At 39.9% G+C, this 20,398-nt stretch overlaps 1 protein-coding gene across 2 annotated transcripts; it reads left to right on the plus strand.

Moving 5' to 3' along the window:
* The first annotated feature begins 1,521 nt into the window (after positions 1-1,521).
* On the plus strand, positions 1,522-19,396 carry HTATSF1 (HIV-1 Tat specific factor 1). 2 transcript variants are annotated; one of them, XM_080652451.1, is made up of 10 exons: positions 1,522-1,739; positions 1,912-2,152; positions 5,658-5,838; positions 8,096-8,143; positions 8,567-8,721; positions 10,083-10,246; positions 12,010-12,109; positions 14,851-14,940; positions 16,366-16,503; positions 17,282-19,396. In XM_080652451.1, exons 2-10 carry the CDS (start codon positions 1,967-1,969, stop codon positions 18,383-18,385), a joined length of 2,166 nt encoding a protein of 721 aa, XP_080508577.1. In that variant the 5' UTR covers positions 1,522-1,739; positions 1,912-1,966; the 3' UTR covers positions 18,386-19,396. The 2 variants fall into 2 exon arrangements, with proteins under 2 accessions (XP_080508577.1, XP_080508578.1); XM_080652452.1 differs by having other exon boundaries at positions 1,533-1,678.
* The last annotated feature ends 1,002 nt before the right edge of the window (positions 19,397-20,398 follow it).

Raw genomic sequence — 20,398 nt, forward strand, 5'->3', positions numbered from 1 at the left:
CTGGGTCACATGGGACATAGGCATAAGGAACCTTTGTGACCACCTACTCAGAGGAGCCTGTGGATACAGCAGGCACTCAGAGTGCTACATGCAGTAGGGCTATGTAGCATATTATCACCTATGCTCACCCAGGAATGAAAAGTATTCCATAACACATTGCTGAAAACAGCTGTATACCATTTTTGGATCCAGGAACAAATATTTAGCGATGCTTAAATGAGCCTAACACAACTCATGTTATCTATATTATAAAAATGCATGCAAGTTCAGTTCTCCAATAGTTCCTAACACAAGAACTTCATTAAAAAAATGCAATTGAAACAACACACCAAAAACCCAAGATACAATTTAAAAATTATTGTTATGGTGGAAACCATATTCACACAGCTAGTAACTGGGGAATCAGGAAGTTTAGAAGCAAAGAAATAGTAGAAATTATTTCTTTTGGGACACTTTTCCCCACCTTCAACTTTATGTTTACACATAATGGGTTCATTATATTTAAAGGCATTAATAAATAATTTAAAATGGCTGTTTTAATTTTGGTGTGACAAATATTGATAAGTATGATCCACATAAACGAAAACCCTTAGAGGTCTTCAATGATTTTTGCATGTTAAGGGGTTCGGAGATTTAAAAATTTGAGAACTGCTGTTGGCCAGCATCCAGTACTTCCACCCTATCATTTCCCAGTCACCATGAGTGTGTATCCCCTGAGCTGTACCTGTGTTGTTGACAGTTGAGTCACCAGAGCAGTGCCTGGCACTTAGCACGAACTCAATAAATATCCGCCCAATTAAAAGTTATACACTTCATTTTCAGCGACATGTATAATTTCTAGGAAAAACAAGTTGTCTGGGGGCGAAACATTCTGTGTCTTTCTCAAAGAAAGACAAGAACCATGAAGTTAGTTGGCCAGTATAGCTGGTGTTTACATGTGGATGTTTATGTTTCAGTATTGGAGCTTGAGCACCTCTGAATCATGGAGTGCAAGAGGCAAGCTGCCCTCCCTCCCTTTCCCCAGAGTCTATCGTCAGCCTGAGGAAAGTACCAAAGAAATAAAGCAGGGGGCTGAGGCTTGGAGAAGGTTGATGCTTCCACCTATCGCTCCTTCGTTCACTCCCTCATTCACAACGCATTAGACATCAGACTCCATGCTAGGAGCTCAGGCTACCAAGATTTATCAGAACCGACGCCTAGGGAATCAGAAAGAAACTAGTAAAAGACGTTTCCCACGCGGAGGAGGGGCCTTTGGGCGAATGAGGCACGGCTGTTTCTCAGCAACACAATACATTTCAGTCCGTCCCAAGCACCGCCCCCAAAATGGCGGCGCTCCGACATCCGTCCGCCGGGTGCGAATATTCCAGTGCTTTCAGGCTGCCGCCCCGGCCTGGCCCAACCCTGCCTGTCGCGGGACCCAAAACCCCGTGCCCCTCGCCCTCCCAAGGCGGTCCGCGTGGGCACCTGCGCGTGGCAGCCGCGCACGCCCCCTAGCGTCCCGCCCCTTGGGCCCCGCCCCCAGGCCTGCGCCTGCGCTCCGTGACGCCAACGTGGGCGTGTCGGCGCGACCCGCAACGTCTCGACGCGCCAACAATGGCGACTGCGTCAGTGTGAGGAGGCCTCAGTTCTCAAGTCAATTCCCGAAGTTGCCTGGGGATTTGCAATCTTCTCAGACTCAGTAGGCGGTGGCGCGCGTCCTGGGGGTAGTAGTTGCTCAGAGACCCCGGGAAGCGAGCCAGGTGGGCGGCGGCACAGCCGGGCGCGCGCAGCGGACGGGCGGGGGCGGGGGAGCGGTGTGGCCGCTGCGTGGCCAGACCTCCTGGGGGCTGCTGGGGCGCTGCGGGGAGGCGCGCCGGGAGGGGAGGGCCGGGCCGAGCTTGGCAGACCTCATTTTCTCTATCCCCCCCCTAGTCTCATCTCGGCCTTTGAGCTCCCCTGGACTGTTCCCCTGGGCTAAGTCGGCAACATGAGCCGCAACAACTTGGATGGGAAAGACGACTTTGATGAGCAGTTGCGAATGCAAAAATTGTATGGAGACACCCAGGGCAGAGACACCCAGAAAGGTCCCGGTAGAGAAAACAATTCTTTCGGGCAGCAGCCAGATGACACTCCTTACGAGTGGGACCTGGACAAGAAGGCTTGGTTCCCCAAGGTAAGTGTGTGTCGCCGGTGCCCCTGCAGAGCAGGCCGCTCATTTTCTTTTCGAGGTCTTGGGGTAGAGCCCCCATTAGTAGTGGCCTTTCTTTTTGTTCTGTTGTTGCAGAACCAGTGTGTAAAGGAACGGAAATCTTTAGGGAGATGTCGTAAATGTAATTTAATTCTTGTCTTTTTTCTATGCCTTATTTTATCTGTGAAGGTCATAGATGGGTCTTACATTGGTGACTGCTTTTTATTGCAAAGAGGAAAAACACCAAGAACAAACTTGGTAGCTGTTACTCTCAGGAAGCCAACCTCACTTATCCTGGGAATTCAGATGTTTAGCTTATATACTATGTGCAAAATGCAGCTTCTTGATTTTTTTAAATTTAGCCATTTATATAGCATTACTGATTGAATTTTGCACCTCTATTTTCCTATTAAGTTTTGTCCCTAGACACATGCTTGAACCATATAACCACAGGGATATGACTAGAGGTGCACAAAATATGAATGGAAAATATATGTGTATATTTATTTAGAGTATTTGGAAATTGTTAAGCATTTTACTTCAGCTTAATTTCAGTAAAATAACTGGTGCTAGACTTGGTTCTATAAACTTTCCTGTAAAAGTATCCTGTTAACCAGAATCTCATATGGTTGGGGAAAAGAATACCAATAGCATACTAATTGACTTGGAAGCCTGAAATAAACCATGTCTCCATTGCATAACTTTAAAAATTATTCAACTTCTTTCTTTACCATTTTGTGTTTGTTCCAATCCTTCCAAATTGTTAAATGTACTAGTTGATTCTTGAACAACCAGGGTTTGAACTGGATCCACTTAAACAAATTTTTTTTCAGCTTGTAAACAGATCACATAAACATATGGTATCAGTAAATGTAGTTCAGTACTGTAAATGTATTTTCTCTTTCTTATGATTTTCTTAATCACCTTTTCTGTAGCTTTAAGAATACAGCATACACCCTGGCCAGTGTGGCTTAGATGGTTGGGCATTATCCCATCCACTGAAGGGTTGCCAATTCCATTCCCAGTCAGGGCACATGCCTAGGTTGTGGGCGACCTGGGTAGGGGGTGTGCCATAGGCAGCCAATCAATGTCTCGCTCTCAAATCGATGTTTCTCTTTCTCCCTCTCCCTTCCTCTCTCTCTAAAAATCAATTTTAAAAAAGAATACAGTATACAATATACAGGGTGTCCCAAAAATGTACACACACTTTGAATGATTATAAAGTCAGTGTTTATTAACATATAGTTCATTTTTAAATTTTAAAAGAATCAACAGAACTGAATAATTTTTTCATCAATGCCTGTTTTCAAACTAATGACTGTTCTGGTCCAGGCACTGCTTATAATGACAAGCAATGGAATTGCAAACAAGAATCATTTCGTTTGGTATTTGTATGCCCTCAATTCGTTGACTGTTGCCAGTTTACTCTAAGCATTATCTTTTATATTAATAAAAGTCTAGTGGCGCTTTAGGATAAATTTTCTGTATTCAAAGTTTGGTCTGGCTTCACCCATTATTTCAAATTAGTTAAACCTGAAGAGGAGTGAAAAGTAAATAAGGTACCAGCTGTTAGAGTGTGTATACATTTTTTTGGGATACCCTATGTATAACATACAAAGTATGTGTAAATTGATTTTATGCTATCAGTAAGGCTTCTGGTCTACAGTCAGCTATTAGTTGTAAAGTTCTTGGGGAGTCAAAAGTTATATACAGATTTTCGATTGAGTGAGGCAGGGGTCCTCAAACTTTTTAAACAGTGGGCCAGTTCACTGTCCCTCAGACCATTGGAGGGCCGGACTATAGTTTAAAAAAAAAACTATGAACAAATTTCTATGCGCACTGCGGGCCCGGGACCAATCGGCTGCTAAGCAGGACAGGCAGCGGCACCCAGCGGGCCGGATAAATGACCTCGGTGGGCCGCAGTTTGAGGACCCCTGGAGTGAGGTGTTGACGTCCCTAACTCCTGTGTTCCAAGGGTCAACTATATTTCACTTTTGTACTGGTAGTGCCAGCCCTAGCCCAGATATGGTTTCTTCAGCCTTCTGAGTACTTGTAACAATAGTCTGATAATTAGATTAACTTGTTACTCTGTCATTTTATGCCACGGAAGCCCGTATCTCTTCAAACTTTGAGTTAAAATGTTTCCCACTCCTATGTGTGCCTAACCTCAATTGGTATGAAGACATAACTACATTTCTTGCATTGTGAAATTGTGCTTTTCCCCCCTAAAAGCCAGGATAAATGTAAGTTGGATTAGTTCTTAGTTTTTTTACAGTAAATAATAAAGTGATTTAATTCATTATAAAGTTAAAACAAGCATTTAGATTTAATGTTGTTAGCCCTTTTTTTAAACACCAAATAAAAATTCTGTTCTTTTTGCATATATAAATATTTAGTGTACAAATACTTTGTACATCTATATAGTTAAAGAAAAATTAATTCTGGCCTGGCCAGTGTGGCTCAGTGTTTGAGCATTGACCATGAACCAGGAGGTTGCTGGTTAGATTCCCACTCAGGGAACATGCCCGGGTTTCAGGCTCGATTCCCCACTGGGCATGCAGGAGGCAGCCGATCATTGATGTTTCTAACTCTCCCTCTCCCTTCTTCTCTGAAATAAATAAAACATTAAAAAAGAATTCTGTTGTTAGATTACTAGTTGGCTATTGGTTTTTATTCTATTTTATTGTTATCTGGTACTTCCTTTGTTATATGTTCCCATAGCCTTGCTCAAGTAGACTGTGGAGAGGTAGTAATTTATAAATGAAACAACTAGAAAGGTGTCGATATCATTTAAAATAACAGTAATATCTCAGACTTTTGTGTTGGTAATCCAAGTACCCATGTCTTATTTTTTATCACACACAGTTTTCTATATACAGGGTGGGGCAAAAGCAGGTTTACAGTTGTGAGCATGCGACACAGAGTTTATTCTTGTATTATTATTTATTAATTAATGTATTATCACCTGGCTGGTGTGGCTCAGTTGGTTGAGCATCATTTCATGCACCAGGGCAGTGGTCGGCAAACTGCGGCTCGCGAGCCACATGCGGCTTGCGAACCGTGGTTTGCTGCTCTGTTGACTAATGAGTTCGCCGACCACTGCACCAGGAGATCGCTGGTTCCATATCCAAGCAGGGCACATGCCCACGTTGTGGGCTCGATCTGTGTAGGAAGCAGCCAATCGATGTTTCTCCCTCTCTCTCTCCTCCTTCCTCTCTCTGGAATCAATAAAAACATTTTAAAAATGATATTTAATTGATGTATTATTTTCCATACAAACAATTGTAAACCTACGTTTGCCCCACCCCTAAGGTGACTGTTCTTGCATTTACACTTTATTGCCACAACACTTCTATGTTAAGTTGTATAACTGAATATGCTGTAATTTAAACACAGTGTAAACTTTTTGCAGGATAAAATAATTTAATTTCTGTGTGTGTGTGTGTGTGTGTGTGTGTGTGTGTGTGTGTGTGTTGAATTTCTTGTTCAGATCACTGAAGATTTCATTGCTACATATCAGGCCAATTATGGCTTTTCTAATGATGGTGCGTCTAGCTCTACTGCAAATGTACAAGATGTTAATACTAGGCCTGTAGAAGAACCTCCGCAAAGAAAAAACCCTGAACCGACTGATCCTAGAAAAAGAGGAGAAAAAAGGAAGGCTGAATCAGGCAAGTGGATTTAGCTTGCAAAACATGAGTGTGAAAAAAATGTGTGTTTTTGGAGAGTTATAATGGCTCTGAAGGAATCATTGAGATGGGTATTTAAAAATTATTTGGGTTCATGTGTTGGCTCTCACACTAACTTATGGGCATGGAGTGGGTTGTTTCAATTCTATGCCTCAGTTGCTTCCTTTGCAAAATAGAGCTCTTATTGGGGAATTATCAAAGTTCTGTTTGTAAGGTTATTTTTTACAGTTTTTGAATTTAATTAAATTGAACTTACGCCAGTTTTGCTTCAGCTTAGCCATGTCTAACACAGTAGATTGGAGTCAGAAGCAACTTAATGAGGTCTAAAGTCAGTGCCAGGATGATTTTTTTTTAAGAAAGCATCAGAATCATAGCAAAGATTTGGAAGCAGCCCAAGTGCCCTTCAGTAGGTGAGTGTATATAAAAGCTGTGGTACATTTACACAGTGAAATACTACTCGCTGTAAAAAAAAAATGAAGGAAATCTTATCTTTTGAGACAGCATGGATGGACCTAGAGAGTATTATGCTGAGTGAAATAAGCCAGTCAGAGAAAGACAAATACCATATGATTTCATTATATATGAAAGAAAATTAACTAACAAAGCAAAATAGAAACAGACTCATAGATACAGAGAACAGATTACAGCTGCCAGAGCGGAGGGGGATTTGGGGGATGGGTGAAAAAGTGAAGGGATTAAGAAAAAAAACCTGGCTTCTGTGGCTTAGTTGATTGAGTATTGTCCCTTGCACCAAAAGATCACTGGTTCAATTCCCAGTCAGGGCATGCCCAGGTTGTGGGTTTGGTCCCTGTCAGGGTGCATATGAGAGGCAACTGATTGTGTTTTCTCTCTCTCCCTCTCCTTTCCTCTCTCTCTAAAATCAATTTTAAAAAATACCTCATAGATACAGACAACAGTTGATTACCACAGCGAAAGGGGGATGGGGGGGGCAGAGAAGAAGGTAAAAGAGATAATTGTTGACAGAAGGAGACTTGAGTTTGGGTGGTGAACACACAATACAATATAGAGATGATGCATTATAGAATTGTACACCTGAAACCCATATAATTTTGTTAACCAACTAGAGGCCCAGTGCATGAAATTTGTGCACTGGGTGGGGGGTGCGGTTCCCTTCAGCCCAGTCTGCACCCTCTCCAATAGGGAACCCCTTGGGGAATGTCTGACTGCCAGTTTAGGCCCGATCCCAGAGGATCGGGCCTAAACCAGCAGTTGGACATCCCTCTTGCAATCTGGGATCACTGGCTTCTAACCACTCACCTGCCTGCCTGCCTGATCACCCCTAACCACCTCTGCCTGCCTGCCTGATCACCCCTAACTGCACCCCTGCCGGCCAGGTTGCCCCCAATGGCCCTCCCCTCCTGGCCCGGTCGCCCCAATGGCCCTCCCCTGGTAACCCCTAACAGCCCTCTCCTGCAGGCCTGGTCGCCCCCAACTGCCCTCCCCTTCTGGCCAGTTTGCCCCCAACAGCCCTCCTCTGCTGGCCTAATCACCCACAGCTGACCTCCCCTGTAGGCCTGGTCGCCCCAACTGCCCTCCCCTGCTGGCCTGATCGTGCCCCTAACTGCTCCCCCCTGCCAGCCTGGTCTCGCCCCCAACTGCCCTCCCCTGCCGGCCTGATCGTGCCCCCAACTGCTCTCCCCTGCCAGCCTGGTCTCGCCCCCAACTGCCCTCCCCTGCTGGCCTGGTCTCGCCCCCAACTGCCCTCCCCTGCTAACCTGATCTCACCCCCAACTGCTCTCCCCTGCTGGCCTGGTCTCGCCCCCAACTGCCCTCCCCTGCCGGCCTGATTGCCTCTAACCCCCTGCCAGCCTGATCTCACCCCCAACTGCCCTCCCCTGCTGGCCTGATCACCCCTAACTGCCTCTGCCTCAGCCCCCACCACCACGGCTTTGTCCAGAAGGAAGTCAGACGTCCGGAAGATGGCCGGTAGACCCGGACTAATTAGCATATTACCCTTTTATTAGTATAGATGTCACTCCAATACAATAAAATTTTAAAAAAATATAAATAGCTCTCTTTTTTTAGACAGAGTTCTGAAACTGATTATCTTTCAAAAGAGCCAAATACATTGAAAGCTGGACAATAGTTTGAATATTTCTTGTTCTCAGGGTAAGAAAAAGTTCCTGGAAGTTTTGAGAGACTGCCACACTGCCAAAATTTTATAATGTGACTTTTACCTTTTCTTGCATACGTTTTATTTATTAATTTTGATTTTTAGGGTGGTTTCATGTTGAAGAAGACAGAAATACAAATGTATATGTGTCTGGTATGTATACCTTTTTAAACAGGTTTAGAATAGAAAATATTTTATTTTTATATTTTTCACAAAGTCATTTTTAGTTTTCAGTTTCTCTGAAGCCTGTTATTATTGTGCCATTTTTGTTCAATTGTTTGCATTAGTGAGGAATATGTTGTTTATTACAAAACTAAGAAAAATTAAGTGTATGTAACTTTGCACACATGCCATCCTTTTTGTGTGCTTTAGGTTACTTGTGGCAGTTTGTCCCTTCAGATTTATTGAAAAAAGAAATTTCCTCAATTCTATATATGTGAAATTTTTACATACATTTAGAAATTCAAAATTGTGCTCATCTAAGTTGTAGCTTTCTAATTAGTAGAATGCTAAATAACCTTCACCTTTATTTAGATGCCTTTATAAATTAAAAAAAAATTTTCCTAATGTTGATAGGTTTGCCTCCAGACATTACACTGGATGAATTTATACAGCTCATGTCCAAGTTTGGCATTATTATGAGAGATCCTCAAACAGAAGAATTTAAGGTCAAGCTTTACAAAGATAATCAAGGAAATCTTAAAGGAGATGGGCTTTGCTGTTATTTGAAGGTTAGTTATGTGGTCAGATAAGTTTCTTTTCCATTTTTAAATCAGGAAACAGGACTATAGTTTTATATTGATGATTACTAAGATGGAGAACTATTCAAAACAGGACATGAAGAAGACTGAAATTTCAGATTGTGCCTGTGTGTAATTGGTAAGATTATTCACTTGTCAGGTCAAAGTATTATGTAATTTATATGACCAAAGTGCTTTTGTCTTAAAAAGAATTCTCATTGCAAAGAGCTCTTTCAGAGTGTATGCATATAATCAATTCAGAACACATTTTCAAAATCCACAAGGAAAAGAAAGCCAGTAATATTTTATTTGCCTATTTGAACGAATTAGACCAAGGATCAGCAAATTCCAGCCCACTGCCTGATGTTGTTAATAAATTTTTTATTAAAATGGCTGCATTCATTCATTTACGCATTTGTCTATGTCTACTTACATATTTGAACAGCAGAGTCGAGTGGTTGCAGCACAAACCACATGGCCCACAAAGTCTAAAATATTTTTTAACTGGCTTTTTACAAAATAAGTTTTCTGACCCCTAAGTTAGACCATAAAGGAGAATGATAGCTTATGCTTACTACTTCAAAATATCTTTTTAATGAGAGAGTATGATGTTAACAGAAATTGGTAGAACTCTATTCATGGTGTCATAAATTGCACAGGGAAAACTCGGTGTTCAAGACATTCATCATTTCTAGAACACCTATCATCTTAGAAGCAGGTGCTACCCGTTATTGCAGGGTATAAAAGGGTACGATGATGACATACACATGTGTCATAAAACCTGGAAATAATTACAAAGTAAAATCAAAGTGATAAAACAACAGTACCAACACCATGGGTGTGTTGTGAGTATACAGCATATCAATGAAATTAGAAGGTGGTAGGATTAAGCTGACATTTTTTTGGGAATACCTTATAATTTTAAAACTGGCATGCACCTTAGAAATCACACAAGTTCATTTGCCTTATTCTCTAGTTGAGAAATCGAGATGCAAAGAAAACTAATAATGATAATTTATTGAGCAACTATATGCCAATCACTATCCTTTATGTGTATTCCACTTAATTTTGTCAAGAACTTATGATGAAGGCATTAGTATTCTCATTTTACAAATGAAAAAAACGGGTTCAGGAATCTTGAATAACTTGCCCAAGTTCACATGGCTGGTTGGAGGTAGCTATATCTTGAATGCAGGTTTCCTGATACGCATTTTAGAGTTCTTTATCCCAAACTGGGAAGTTATGCTTAAATTATTATCACATATATAGTCATCATTCATTTAAAAAGAAACAACTCGTGACGTTTTATTTCATTGTGTACCTTCTGACTGTCTTGTTTTCCCTTAATAAAGAGGGAATCTGTGGATCTTGCATTAAAACTTTTGGATGAAGATGAAATTAGAGGCTACAGATTACATGTCGAGGTGGCAAAGTTTCAACTTAAGGGAGAATATGATGCCTCTAAGAAGAAGAAGAAGTGCAAGGATTACAAGAAAAAGCTGTCTCAGCAACAAAAGTTTGTGTTCTTTTCTTCTTTGAAAGATTTTTATAAATATCCTAGAGTGTGTTTTTGGTAATAGCCACCTAGTTTTGTTCATATAGGACATCATATAAATATACCTACAAATTATTTTTAAAGAACTTTAGGTCATCTGGAACTCTCAGTAATCTGTACCACAGGATGATTTGTCAGCAGTGGTGTTTTTCATTTTCTGGGGTGTTCATTTGTAATACAACAGGGACTTAAATGAGATAACAAAGCTATCTCTTCAGAAGTTGTTGAACATCAGATTAAACAAGATGGTTTAGGCTTGTATATCAGAGTTATTAGTTCATTTTCAATGTGTATTGAAATCAGCTACACCAGGAGCTAAATTTTTACATAGAGGTTTGTATTAGAAATTTGAAATGATAGGTTTTATCATTCTATTTATAATGTACTAGAGGCCCGGTGCACAAAATTCGTGTACTGGTGGGGGGTGTCCCTCAGCCCAGGCTGCGTCCTCTCCAATCTGGGACTCCTTGGGGGATGTCCGACTGCCGGTTTAGGCCTTATTCCCCAACTGTCGGACATCCCTCTCACAATCTGGGACTCCTTGCTCCCAACCGCTCGCCTGCCTGCCAGCCTGATCACCCCCTAACCACTCCCCTGCCAGCCTGATCGATGCCTAACTGCTCCCCTGCCGGCTCGATTGCCCCCAACTGCCCTCCCCTGCAGGCCTGGTCGCCCCCAATTGCCCTCGCCTGCCAGCCCGGTCACCCCAACTGCCCTCTTCCAGCCTTTTCGCCCCCAACTGCCCTCCCCTGCAGGCCTGGTCACCCCCAACTGTCCTCCCCTGCCGGCCTGGTCGCCCCCAACTGCCCTCCCATGCCAGCCTGGTCGCCCTTAACTGCCATCCCCTGATGGCCCACAACTACCCTCCCCTGCCGGCCTTCTTGTGGCGGCCATCTTTGACCACATGGGGGCGGCCATCTTGTGCGAGGTTGTGAGGGTCAATTTGCATATTACTTCTTTATTATATAGGATTACATATACTAGTAGTATATGCATAATGCTATCAAGTTTCTGTTAACCCATTTGTTTAATATGTGTTTTGAAATAAGCTAGTTTTAAGAAATTAGCCAAAGTGATAAGTACCTTTATCACAGAGAGTTCTGATAACACTTTTGACACTGCTTAAACTATTGATAATATGATTATGAAAGCATTTAGGTGATGTCCTATAGTTTTTTACAGGAATAGTTAAAACATACCTACAATTTTTATAAATAGTAAAATTTAAGATTATAACAAATAATGAGTAGTTTTACATATTTCAGTGCGGTTTGTCATAATCATAAAGTGCCTAAAAACCAGTACAATTTGAACATATTTTTTGGCTTGAGTATATCTTCCTAGATAATCAAAATAGTGAATAATTAGCAAATTTTCAGGAATGTCATTGGAATATTTGTAACCAGACAGCAGTTCTGAAAAAAAAAAGCAGGGTGGAGCAAAAATAGGTTTCCAGTTGTGAGTATTCAAAACAGAGTTTATTCTTGTATTATTATTTATTAATTATTGTATTTTCCATATGAACAACTGTATACCTACTTTTACCCCACCCTGTATATTCTGGGGATTTCAGATATTGGGTCCATCTTTCACCTGCCTGTTATTTTTATTCCAGAAAGTTCTCTGAATAGAACTGTGACTAAAATATACATTGTTGTTCTGGAATCAAATAATCATTATTTTTAAATAATCAATAAAGGATTATTTCTACCTTATGGCATTAGGCAATTGGATTGGAGACCTGAGAGAAAGGATGGGTCAATCCGAATGCGCCATGAACGAGTTGTCATCATCAAAAATATGTTTCATCCTATGGATTTTGAGGTAGGGTACAATATTCTTACTCAGGGGTCCTCAAACTTTTTAAACAGGGGGCCAGTTCACTGTCCCTCAGACCGTTGGAGGGCCGGACTATAGTTAAAAAAGAAAACTATGAACAAATTCCTATGTGCACTGCGGGCCCGGGACGAGTCGGCTGCTAAGCAGGACAGGCAGCGGCACCCGGCAGGCCGGATAAATGTCCTCGGCGGGCCGCAGTTTGAGGACCCCTGTTTACTGATTAAAACGTTGATATGCCTTCTTTTAAGGGAGCCAAAGCTTACCTCCCCCCATCTTTCTCATGTCACATCATCCACATTTATGTAGTCCTTAAGATAGGAAAATGTAGCCAAGAATCAGTCAAATTTTTCAGATTTTCCCATGTTTAGCTCAGTGTTTCTTTAATTGTATCATAGGTAAGACTGTTTAATACCCATACTGTGGCCCCAAATGGCAGCTACTTGGTATGGGAAATTATAAAGAACATAATCATTAAAAGATTTATGGGAGCTGCAAGTACGGGTTGATTTTGGTGGGGAGGACCAGTTTCACACTTGAAGTGAAAACTTCATTTTAGTACTAAAAGTTTTGTCTTAGAACTCCTTAACGTTAATGAAATAAAGCCCCTGATGTTTTAATATTGAAGGTTGTTTTTCAGGACCTGATTTTTACACAAGTCTTTGGTGGCTGTTAGGAGGACTTTATAGTATTAATGTCCAGGTAAAATTCCAGGAACAGAAAATAAAGGAAGAGCTACTAGAGAGTTTTTTAAAAAATATATTTTTATTGATTTCAGAGAGAAGGGATAGGGAGAGAGAGACAGAAACATCAATGATGAGAGAGAATCTTCAATTGTCTGCCTCCTGCATGCCCCCTACTGGGAATCAAGCCTGCAACCGGGCATGTGCCCTTGACCGGAATTGAACCAGGAAGTTCAGTCCGCAGGCTGATGCTCTATCCACTGAGCCAAATCAGCTAGGGCCTAGAGAGTTTTAAGGAATGTTAATTGCCATCAGGGTACCTTCATATTGCATTCTGCCTCTTGTTCTTATCTCTGTCTTTTGGCAGAGACCAATGGAATTATTTGTGGAAGAACAAGTCTTGACTATCTTCCTGGATTCTGAAATTATGATAACTTACACATAAGAGAAAATGTACATAATGTAAAATTCCAGGTTTACGAATGATCTAGTTACAACCAAAGCCCACTCTTGTTCTTTTTGTGCATTTAAACAGAGTCAGAATGGAAATATCGTTTTATTCCCCTTAGATACTAGGGCCCCAGACTGGTCTTTGAGCTCTATCTGGGTGAATCGTGATATGATAGGGTTTACTATGCACCTATGGAGTCTGTGTATCTTTTGAGATCATTGGTAAGATGCATGTGGTCTATTTAAGACTTTTTATGTCTCTTCTGACTGAAATTCCGAAGAATCTTGAAATATAGCAGAGCTGCTTTAGACTTGCAGTGATAATGAAGTATGTTTAAAAAGTACACGTGTACACATGCACACTAAATGCTTTTTGAAATGTAGACCTTGTCAGGTAGGGCTTTAAAAGGAATGCATAGATGGATCATGATATCTCGTCTACTAGGTACAAGTCCAGAATTGACTACAATAAATCACATTTTACCCCCCCTGGAATAATTGTTTTTTTTAATTAGGAGACCTATTAGTATCTGAGTTAAGGTCCTTGATTCACACACATTGCATACACCTAACACTTGAATGTGAATATAAATGCAAACCTAACTCAAAGTATCTGGAAGCTCTGCAAGTAAGGAGTCTGTTGTGTAATTACATTGTTTTTGTTTCTGCTTCTGCCTCCTGTCTTGCTCATTGAGACACCTTATTTGAGTCTAGCTATGACCCTGGCCATATTTTGCTTTTCCTACCTTAACAAATATTCTTTCCTCCAAAAGCCACATTTATTCTACCTTGACTCCTAGAAATTCCCTCCAGTGGATATTTTTAAGGATAGAAGTTTCATGCTTATAAATTTTCGATTGTTTAAAAAAAAACACCCTTATTGGTTTAGTGTAAATTTTACTTTAGAGTTATAGAGCTTTATATTATACCCTTTGTTTCCTTTATTGCATTTCGTATTATTGGAAATAATTGGATCTCCTCTGCTTCAGTGTGTGCTCCATGAGAGCCAGGACTCTTGTCTACCTTGTTTGTTTGCTATTAATATTCCCCGTGTTTAGAATTGTGCCTGGCACCACGATAGGCTCTCAATATCTTAATAGGTCCTTGGTATTTATATGAAGAAAACGTACAAGAATGATTGAATGAAACCCCCGTTAATCATAAGACAGAATCTTTTCATTCCTGAATGGATAAAACATTTTCTCTTTAGCATCTTTGCACATAAAGGAAAGTTTTCTTTTCATGTGCTTATGCCACCTAGCTGGAAGAGCAGTAGTAGACTTCACAGTTCACAGGTAGAGAAACCCTTGGTGCTGTCCTTGTTTGCCCACCTGCCTTGGTCTGGTTTGATCTGCTGAACTTAATGAGAGCCTGTCAGTCAGAGGGACTACAGACAATCTTGTTTTTTGTTCAGTGTCTCTGTGGGCCTGAACCTCAAAGTATATAGTGTAGACCTGTCCAGTATAGTAGAATCTAGGCTCATGTTTGTTTTTTTAATTTTGTAGATTACAGACAAACATAAATAACTTAAAGCCTTTTTTATTTGTTGGTATGTCAAAGCAGGACATGTAATTATCAGAATTTGTATTTTTGCAGGATGATCCATTGGTGCTAAATGAGATCAGAGAAGATCTTCGAGTAGAGTGTTCGAAGTTTGGACAAATTAGGAAGCTCCTTCTGTTTGATGTAAGTTCATGGCTTAGACAAATGATTTCTGAAACAATCATTCTCCCAGTTAAAAGTTATTACCAGTTGTCAGTATGCCCTAAATTTTACATTAATGTTTATATAGTAGGTCTTCCATCTAGTGCAGCCGTGGGCAAACTACGGCCCGCGGGCCAGATCCGGCTGTTCTATCCGGTTCTCTTGCTCTCCCCTCCGCTCCTTTACTTTGAATTTATATTAGTTCACATAAACACTCCATCCATGCTTTTGTTCCGGCCCTCCGGTCCAGTTTAAGAACCCATTGTGGCCCTCAAGTCAAAAAGTTTGCCCACCCCTGATCTAGTGGTAGGCATCTGTTAGCAATAATTAGATGAACATGGATTGTAAGTTAAGGCTTTGATAGATTTGGTATGCTGTGATTATTTCCCTTTATCACTCTAGAGCAGTGGTTCTCAACCTTTCTAATGCTGTGACCCTTTAATATAGTTCCTCATGTTGTGGTGACCCCCAACCATAAAATTATTTTCGTTGCTACTTCATAACTGTAATTTTGCTACTGTTATGAATCATAATGTAAATATCTGTGTTTTCTGATGGTCTTAGGCGACCCTGCTAGCAGTTCTCAACCTGTGGGTCGCGACCCACAGGTTGAGAACTGCTGCTGTAGAGCCTAAGACCATCGGAAAACACAGATATTCACATTACGATTCATAACAGTAGCAAAGTACTTTCTTTACCTGATCATAGAGTATATGATCAGGTAAAGAAAGTACAAGAAAAATGTATGGTTCCCTATTTGCCCATATTTTCCCCTCTTGAATGATTCTCCTCTATATTTGGAGAAAAACAATCAAGGAAAATATTCTCTTATATGTTTCCCCTTCTCAGCCATTTTTTACTTCCAAAATTGACACATTTATAATAAAATAGTCGCTATTTATTTGACACATTTATAATAAAATAGTAGCTATTTATTGATTACGTACTTCAAGCTACTTTACATGTTATCTCATTTAATCTTCAATCCTTTGAGGTAGGTAGGTGCTAGTATACCCATTTTACAGATGAGGATGCTGAAAGTTTAGAGATTGAGCACCTTTCCCAAGATCATTTAGCTGCTAAATGGCAGAGCCAGGATTGAATCCCAGGGCTATTCAACTTCAGAGTCCACATTTAACAACTATACTGTCTCGCCTGTCCTAGACAGTGTTATTAGCAGAAACATTTCCAATGACATCTTGCTTGGTTCTTGCTAGAAAAGATTAAGCTGAAGAGACAGCCAGCTGTGTGTTACTGGCTGGGGTAAAAGGGAAGAAAGGCTTCATACATAGTATCTTTTACTCAATTTATCAGAAAAAAAACAACTCCTACTTACCTAGTCAAATGTGTATGTTTTATTTTGAATTTTCTCATTTACTCTTTTGTTTTCTTCCTTATTTTTTCTAGAGACACCCAGATGGTGTGGCCTCTGTGTCCTTCAGGGAACCAGAGGAAGCTGATTATTGTATTCAAACTCTGGATGGACGGTGGTTTGGTGGTCGTCAAATCACTGCCCAAGTATGGGATGGAACTACAGATTATCAGGTAAATTCTGCAACTATCAAGGGAACATAATTTGTTACCAACAAACACTGAACTAGCAGTCCTTTAGATAAGTTTTGGATTTGGTTTAATCTGTATATTGTAATAGTAGTTCATTCATTCATTCATTTATTTTAAATCTTTACCTGAGGATATTTTTCCATTGATTTTTAGAAAAAGTAGAAGAGAGAGGGAAAGACAGAGAGGAATATTGATGTGAGAGAGACACATCGATTGGTTGCCTCATGCACAAGGCTGGGGAGGAGCCTGCAACCAAAGTATGTGCCCTTGACGGGAATCGAACCCGCAACCCTTTGGTCCTCAGGCTGATGCTCTATCCACTGAGGCAAACCGGCTAGGGCTAATAGTACTACTTTAAATACTATTTTGTATTCAGAGCATAGAAAGAAAAATGTTCAACTTTTCACTTTACAAGTCTGAAATTTGAGGCTTGCTCAGAATAGTGATAAGAAAAGAACATATTAATCAAAATGTTCCTCTTCCTTTCTGTGTTGTAAAGGCAGAGTTAATATATTAGCTTTTTAATTGATAAGACATTTCTGCAGTACTGTGGTGTTGTGAAATTATTTAAATGATCTTAAGGTCAACTCTAGTAAATCAAGATGTAAAGTTTTGAAACTGAAGATAGGGAATTGCTTTGATTTCCTAAGAAGCAATGCCTTATGAAATCAGGATACTTTTGTCAATATTAGTAATGCTTGGAGATGTTGTTACTTTTAGCCGAAAACTTATTTTAATGGCAATTTCCATTTATGCACAGGTGGAGGAGACCACAAGAGAAAGGGAGGAAAGGCTAAAAGGATGGGAGGCTTTCCTTGAGTCTCCCGAGGCCAATAAAGGTCTTCGGCGTTCAAATTCCATCTGTGCTTCAGAAAGGGCAGGGCCTTCTAGAGTAAGGCATTTTTCAGAGTGCCCTAGCACATCTAAAATGAATGATGAAGAAGCTGAAACTCAAATGGAATTTGAAGAGCCTGTAGATGAAAAGGATTTTGAAAAATCAGAAGATGAGGGAGAATTTGAAGAAGATACTGAAAAAAGTGGCCTCAAAAAAGAGGCTGAGAAACGCTACCCCCAGAAAGAATCTGAAGAAGGCTGCCTTGAAAGAAAGTCTGAGGAAGGCTGCCCCCAAAAAGAGTTTGAAGAGGGTGGTCCTAAAAATGAGTCCAAAGTGAATGGCCCCGGAAGAGAATCCAAAAAGAAGCTACTCAAAAGTGATTTTGAAGAGAATGGCCTTAAAAAGGAGTCTAAAGAAGATGGCCCCAACAAGGAGTCTGAAGAAGACGAGTCGGAAAGAGAAGCTGAAGAAGACTACTCTGAAAAGCTGTTTGAAGATGGCTCTGAAAAAGAATTTGAAGAAAATGGCCTCAGAAAAGAATTTGATGAGAATGGCTCTGATGATTTTAATGGAAGCTTTCTCGAAAAAGAGTTAGAAGAAAATGACTCCGAAAGATCACAATTTGATGATGACAGCTCTGAAAAAGTTATTGATGAGGAAGGCTCTGAGAAAGAATTTGAGGATGAAGAATCAGATGAAAACGGAGAAGATACTTATGAAAAAGTTTTTGATGATGAGTCTGATGGAAAAGAGGGCAAAGAAGACGCAGATGAAAAGATGTTTGAATATTCAGATGAAAAAGAAGGTGAAGTAGATGCAAAGGAGGATGAAGAAGGTATAGAAGAAAACATGTTCGAAGATGATGAGGATTCCTCTGAGAAGTCTGATGATTCTGATGAGAAAGGGACTGTGTGTCGTATGGGGAATGTTCGGGAAGAAAGGGCCCTATCCACATGCAGCAGCTTTATCCTCAGTAGTGATGATGATGATGATGATGATGATGGTGATGATGATGATGATGATATTTAATCCCTTAAACTTGCTTTTGAGGGAAATTCCTCCATCTACATTTTGCCTATGCTCCAGGGTAATTACTACTAGTGTTAATAAACATTGCATAGTGATAGGATGCCATCAGATTAATGCATTTACTTTTGCATTGTTACCTGTACTTAATGATCTCAAATATATGTTAATTGGCTATTCAGTTAAAACTTCATAGTATAAGTTAAACTGGTTACTCGTCCTTTGTCACATTTGTTAAATGCATGCAGAATATTTTTTAAAGTATTCTGATTGAAGTTTGTGATATTCAAAAATAAAAATAAGTTGTTAATATGCAGAAACTGAAAATTTGACTTACATTAAATTGCATTTTAAGTTCTTGCTATTGCTTTATTCATACTTGTTTTAGTTGTTTAAGGATTTGAAAAATCCTATAGGAGTCTCCTTGCTTCCAGCTTATATTACCACTTAGGTCCCCATTTCTCCTCTCTAAACCAGAACATGTTACTAAACTAATAATGTAAACAGCACTTTGGAGTTTTCCCCGGCCCAGTCCTAGCAAGTTACTTTTATTTGTTTTCCTTTCTACCCTCTTTCCATGAAAATTGACTCTTAGATGTGCAAGAGTGAACTTCCTGAGGTCCATCCACAGCTTTCTTTACTGAAAATATACGGAAGGGCATTAGAATTCTGCTCTGTACTGTTTGGGCCCTTTAGAAGTTGATTGGAGTTGTGGAACCTCTCCCCAGAAAAGTGCATGCACTACACAACTTTTTGTATACAGTTTTGGGAGGTTCATTGATCCCCTGGAGTTTAAGAATGTCTGTCATCATTCATACTTAAATTTTGTATGTGTTTTTGTTCTAGTATGGTGCCTAGTACTGTGCTAAATTTTGTAGTCCCAATAAAATGTTGGGTCTTTCTTGCTTATGCTTTCCAAGTTAAGTATTGATTAATTGACTTCTGATGTAGCATTACGAAGTTCTCATAAATTAGACGTATTGAAATAAACTGCATTGATGCTTTTTCATTATACTGCCTATAAGTGTAATCATTACCCTCTTCAGATCGAAAAGAATTCTTGTACTTAATGCCAGCTTTCAGAGAAGATTTTAGTTGATGTCTGGGATTTATTAAGATCTGCAGGATTTTCACCGGGGATAAATCAGTAAAAGAGGTAAAGAGTTAAATCGTAAGTTTGCAAACCAAAATAGGATACCCTTTAAAGATAAGCCAGAAGCACCAAAACACAATTTATTGGAAAATTGGTTTTCTAAATGAAAGGAAAATAAAGCTTTATCTTCCATGTACAATGGGTGGGACACATAACTACAACTTGTAAATGAGCTCTTGAAGACATTAGAAAGGGGCTGATTTCATTCTGACTTCCCTGCTCACTAATTTGGTTGGTATCAAAATACTCATGGTCTTTTCATGTAGACACCTGGAAAGTTTCAAACACCTGTAAATTGGTTAATAATTTATGAGGTGTTATTGATAAATTAAGTGTTAAGAAGCACACATAGTCACCTGTTGTCTAAGTAATCAGGTTTTCTTTTTCCTGAAAATAAAGTTTATTGTGAGGCAACAATACATCCTCTTATCAAAAGGAAAGAAAAATAGAGGGATATTAAACACAGCAATGTTCAACAATTAACCCAGCATTTTCTAAATGTAAAGCTTCTTAAGAGTATATATAAACTATATAAATATCAAATAATGTATTCAGCCCTGAATGTGTGAACCAGAGGTGTCTTCAGGGATGCCTTTGAAAGGCTTTTATGCCCTGCTGAGTCTAAAAGTACCTTTATAGAAACAAACTTGAAACTTTATTTTAGAAGATAAAAATATTATTGGACTTGCCAGTATTAATGAAATATTTGAAATCATTACTGCTTTCTACAAAAGAATCTGATGGCAAAATTAGACTAATTTATTCCAAGGATCTCTGTTTTCCTTCTCAAGTAATGATAGCCCTGGACTCTTCCTGAAGCCCCGAGTTGCCAAATCTGATCCATTTGGGCCACACTGCCTTTT

This window comes from Plecotus auritus (assembly GCF_963455305.1).
Source record: "Plecotus auritus genome assembly, chromosome: X".
Classification (NCBI taxonomy): Eukaryota; Metazoa; Chordata; class Mammalia; order Chiroptera; family Vespertilionidae; genus Plecotus; species Plecotus auritus.

What these genes read in the sequence shown, in the direction of transcription:
- HTATSF1 (XM_080652451.1), top strand. Translation starts at nt 1,967, where the DNA reads ATGAGCCGCAACAACTTGGATGGGAAAGACGACTTTGATGAGCAGTTG. An exon ending in TACAAATGTATATGTGTCTG is followed by an intron (nt 8,144 to 8,566) that starts GTATGTATACCT and finishes TAATGTTGATAG; the next exon opens with GTTTGCCTCCAGACATTACA. An exon ending in GGAAGCTCCTTCTGTTTGAT is followed by an intron (nt 14,941 to 16,365) that starts GTAAGTTCATGG and finishes TATTTTTTCTAG; the next exon opens with AGACACCCAGATGGTGTGGC.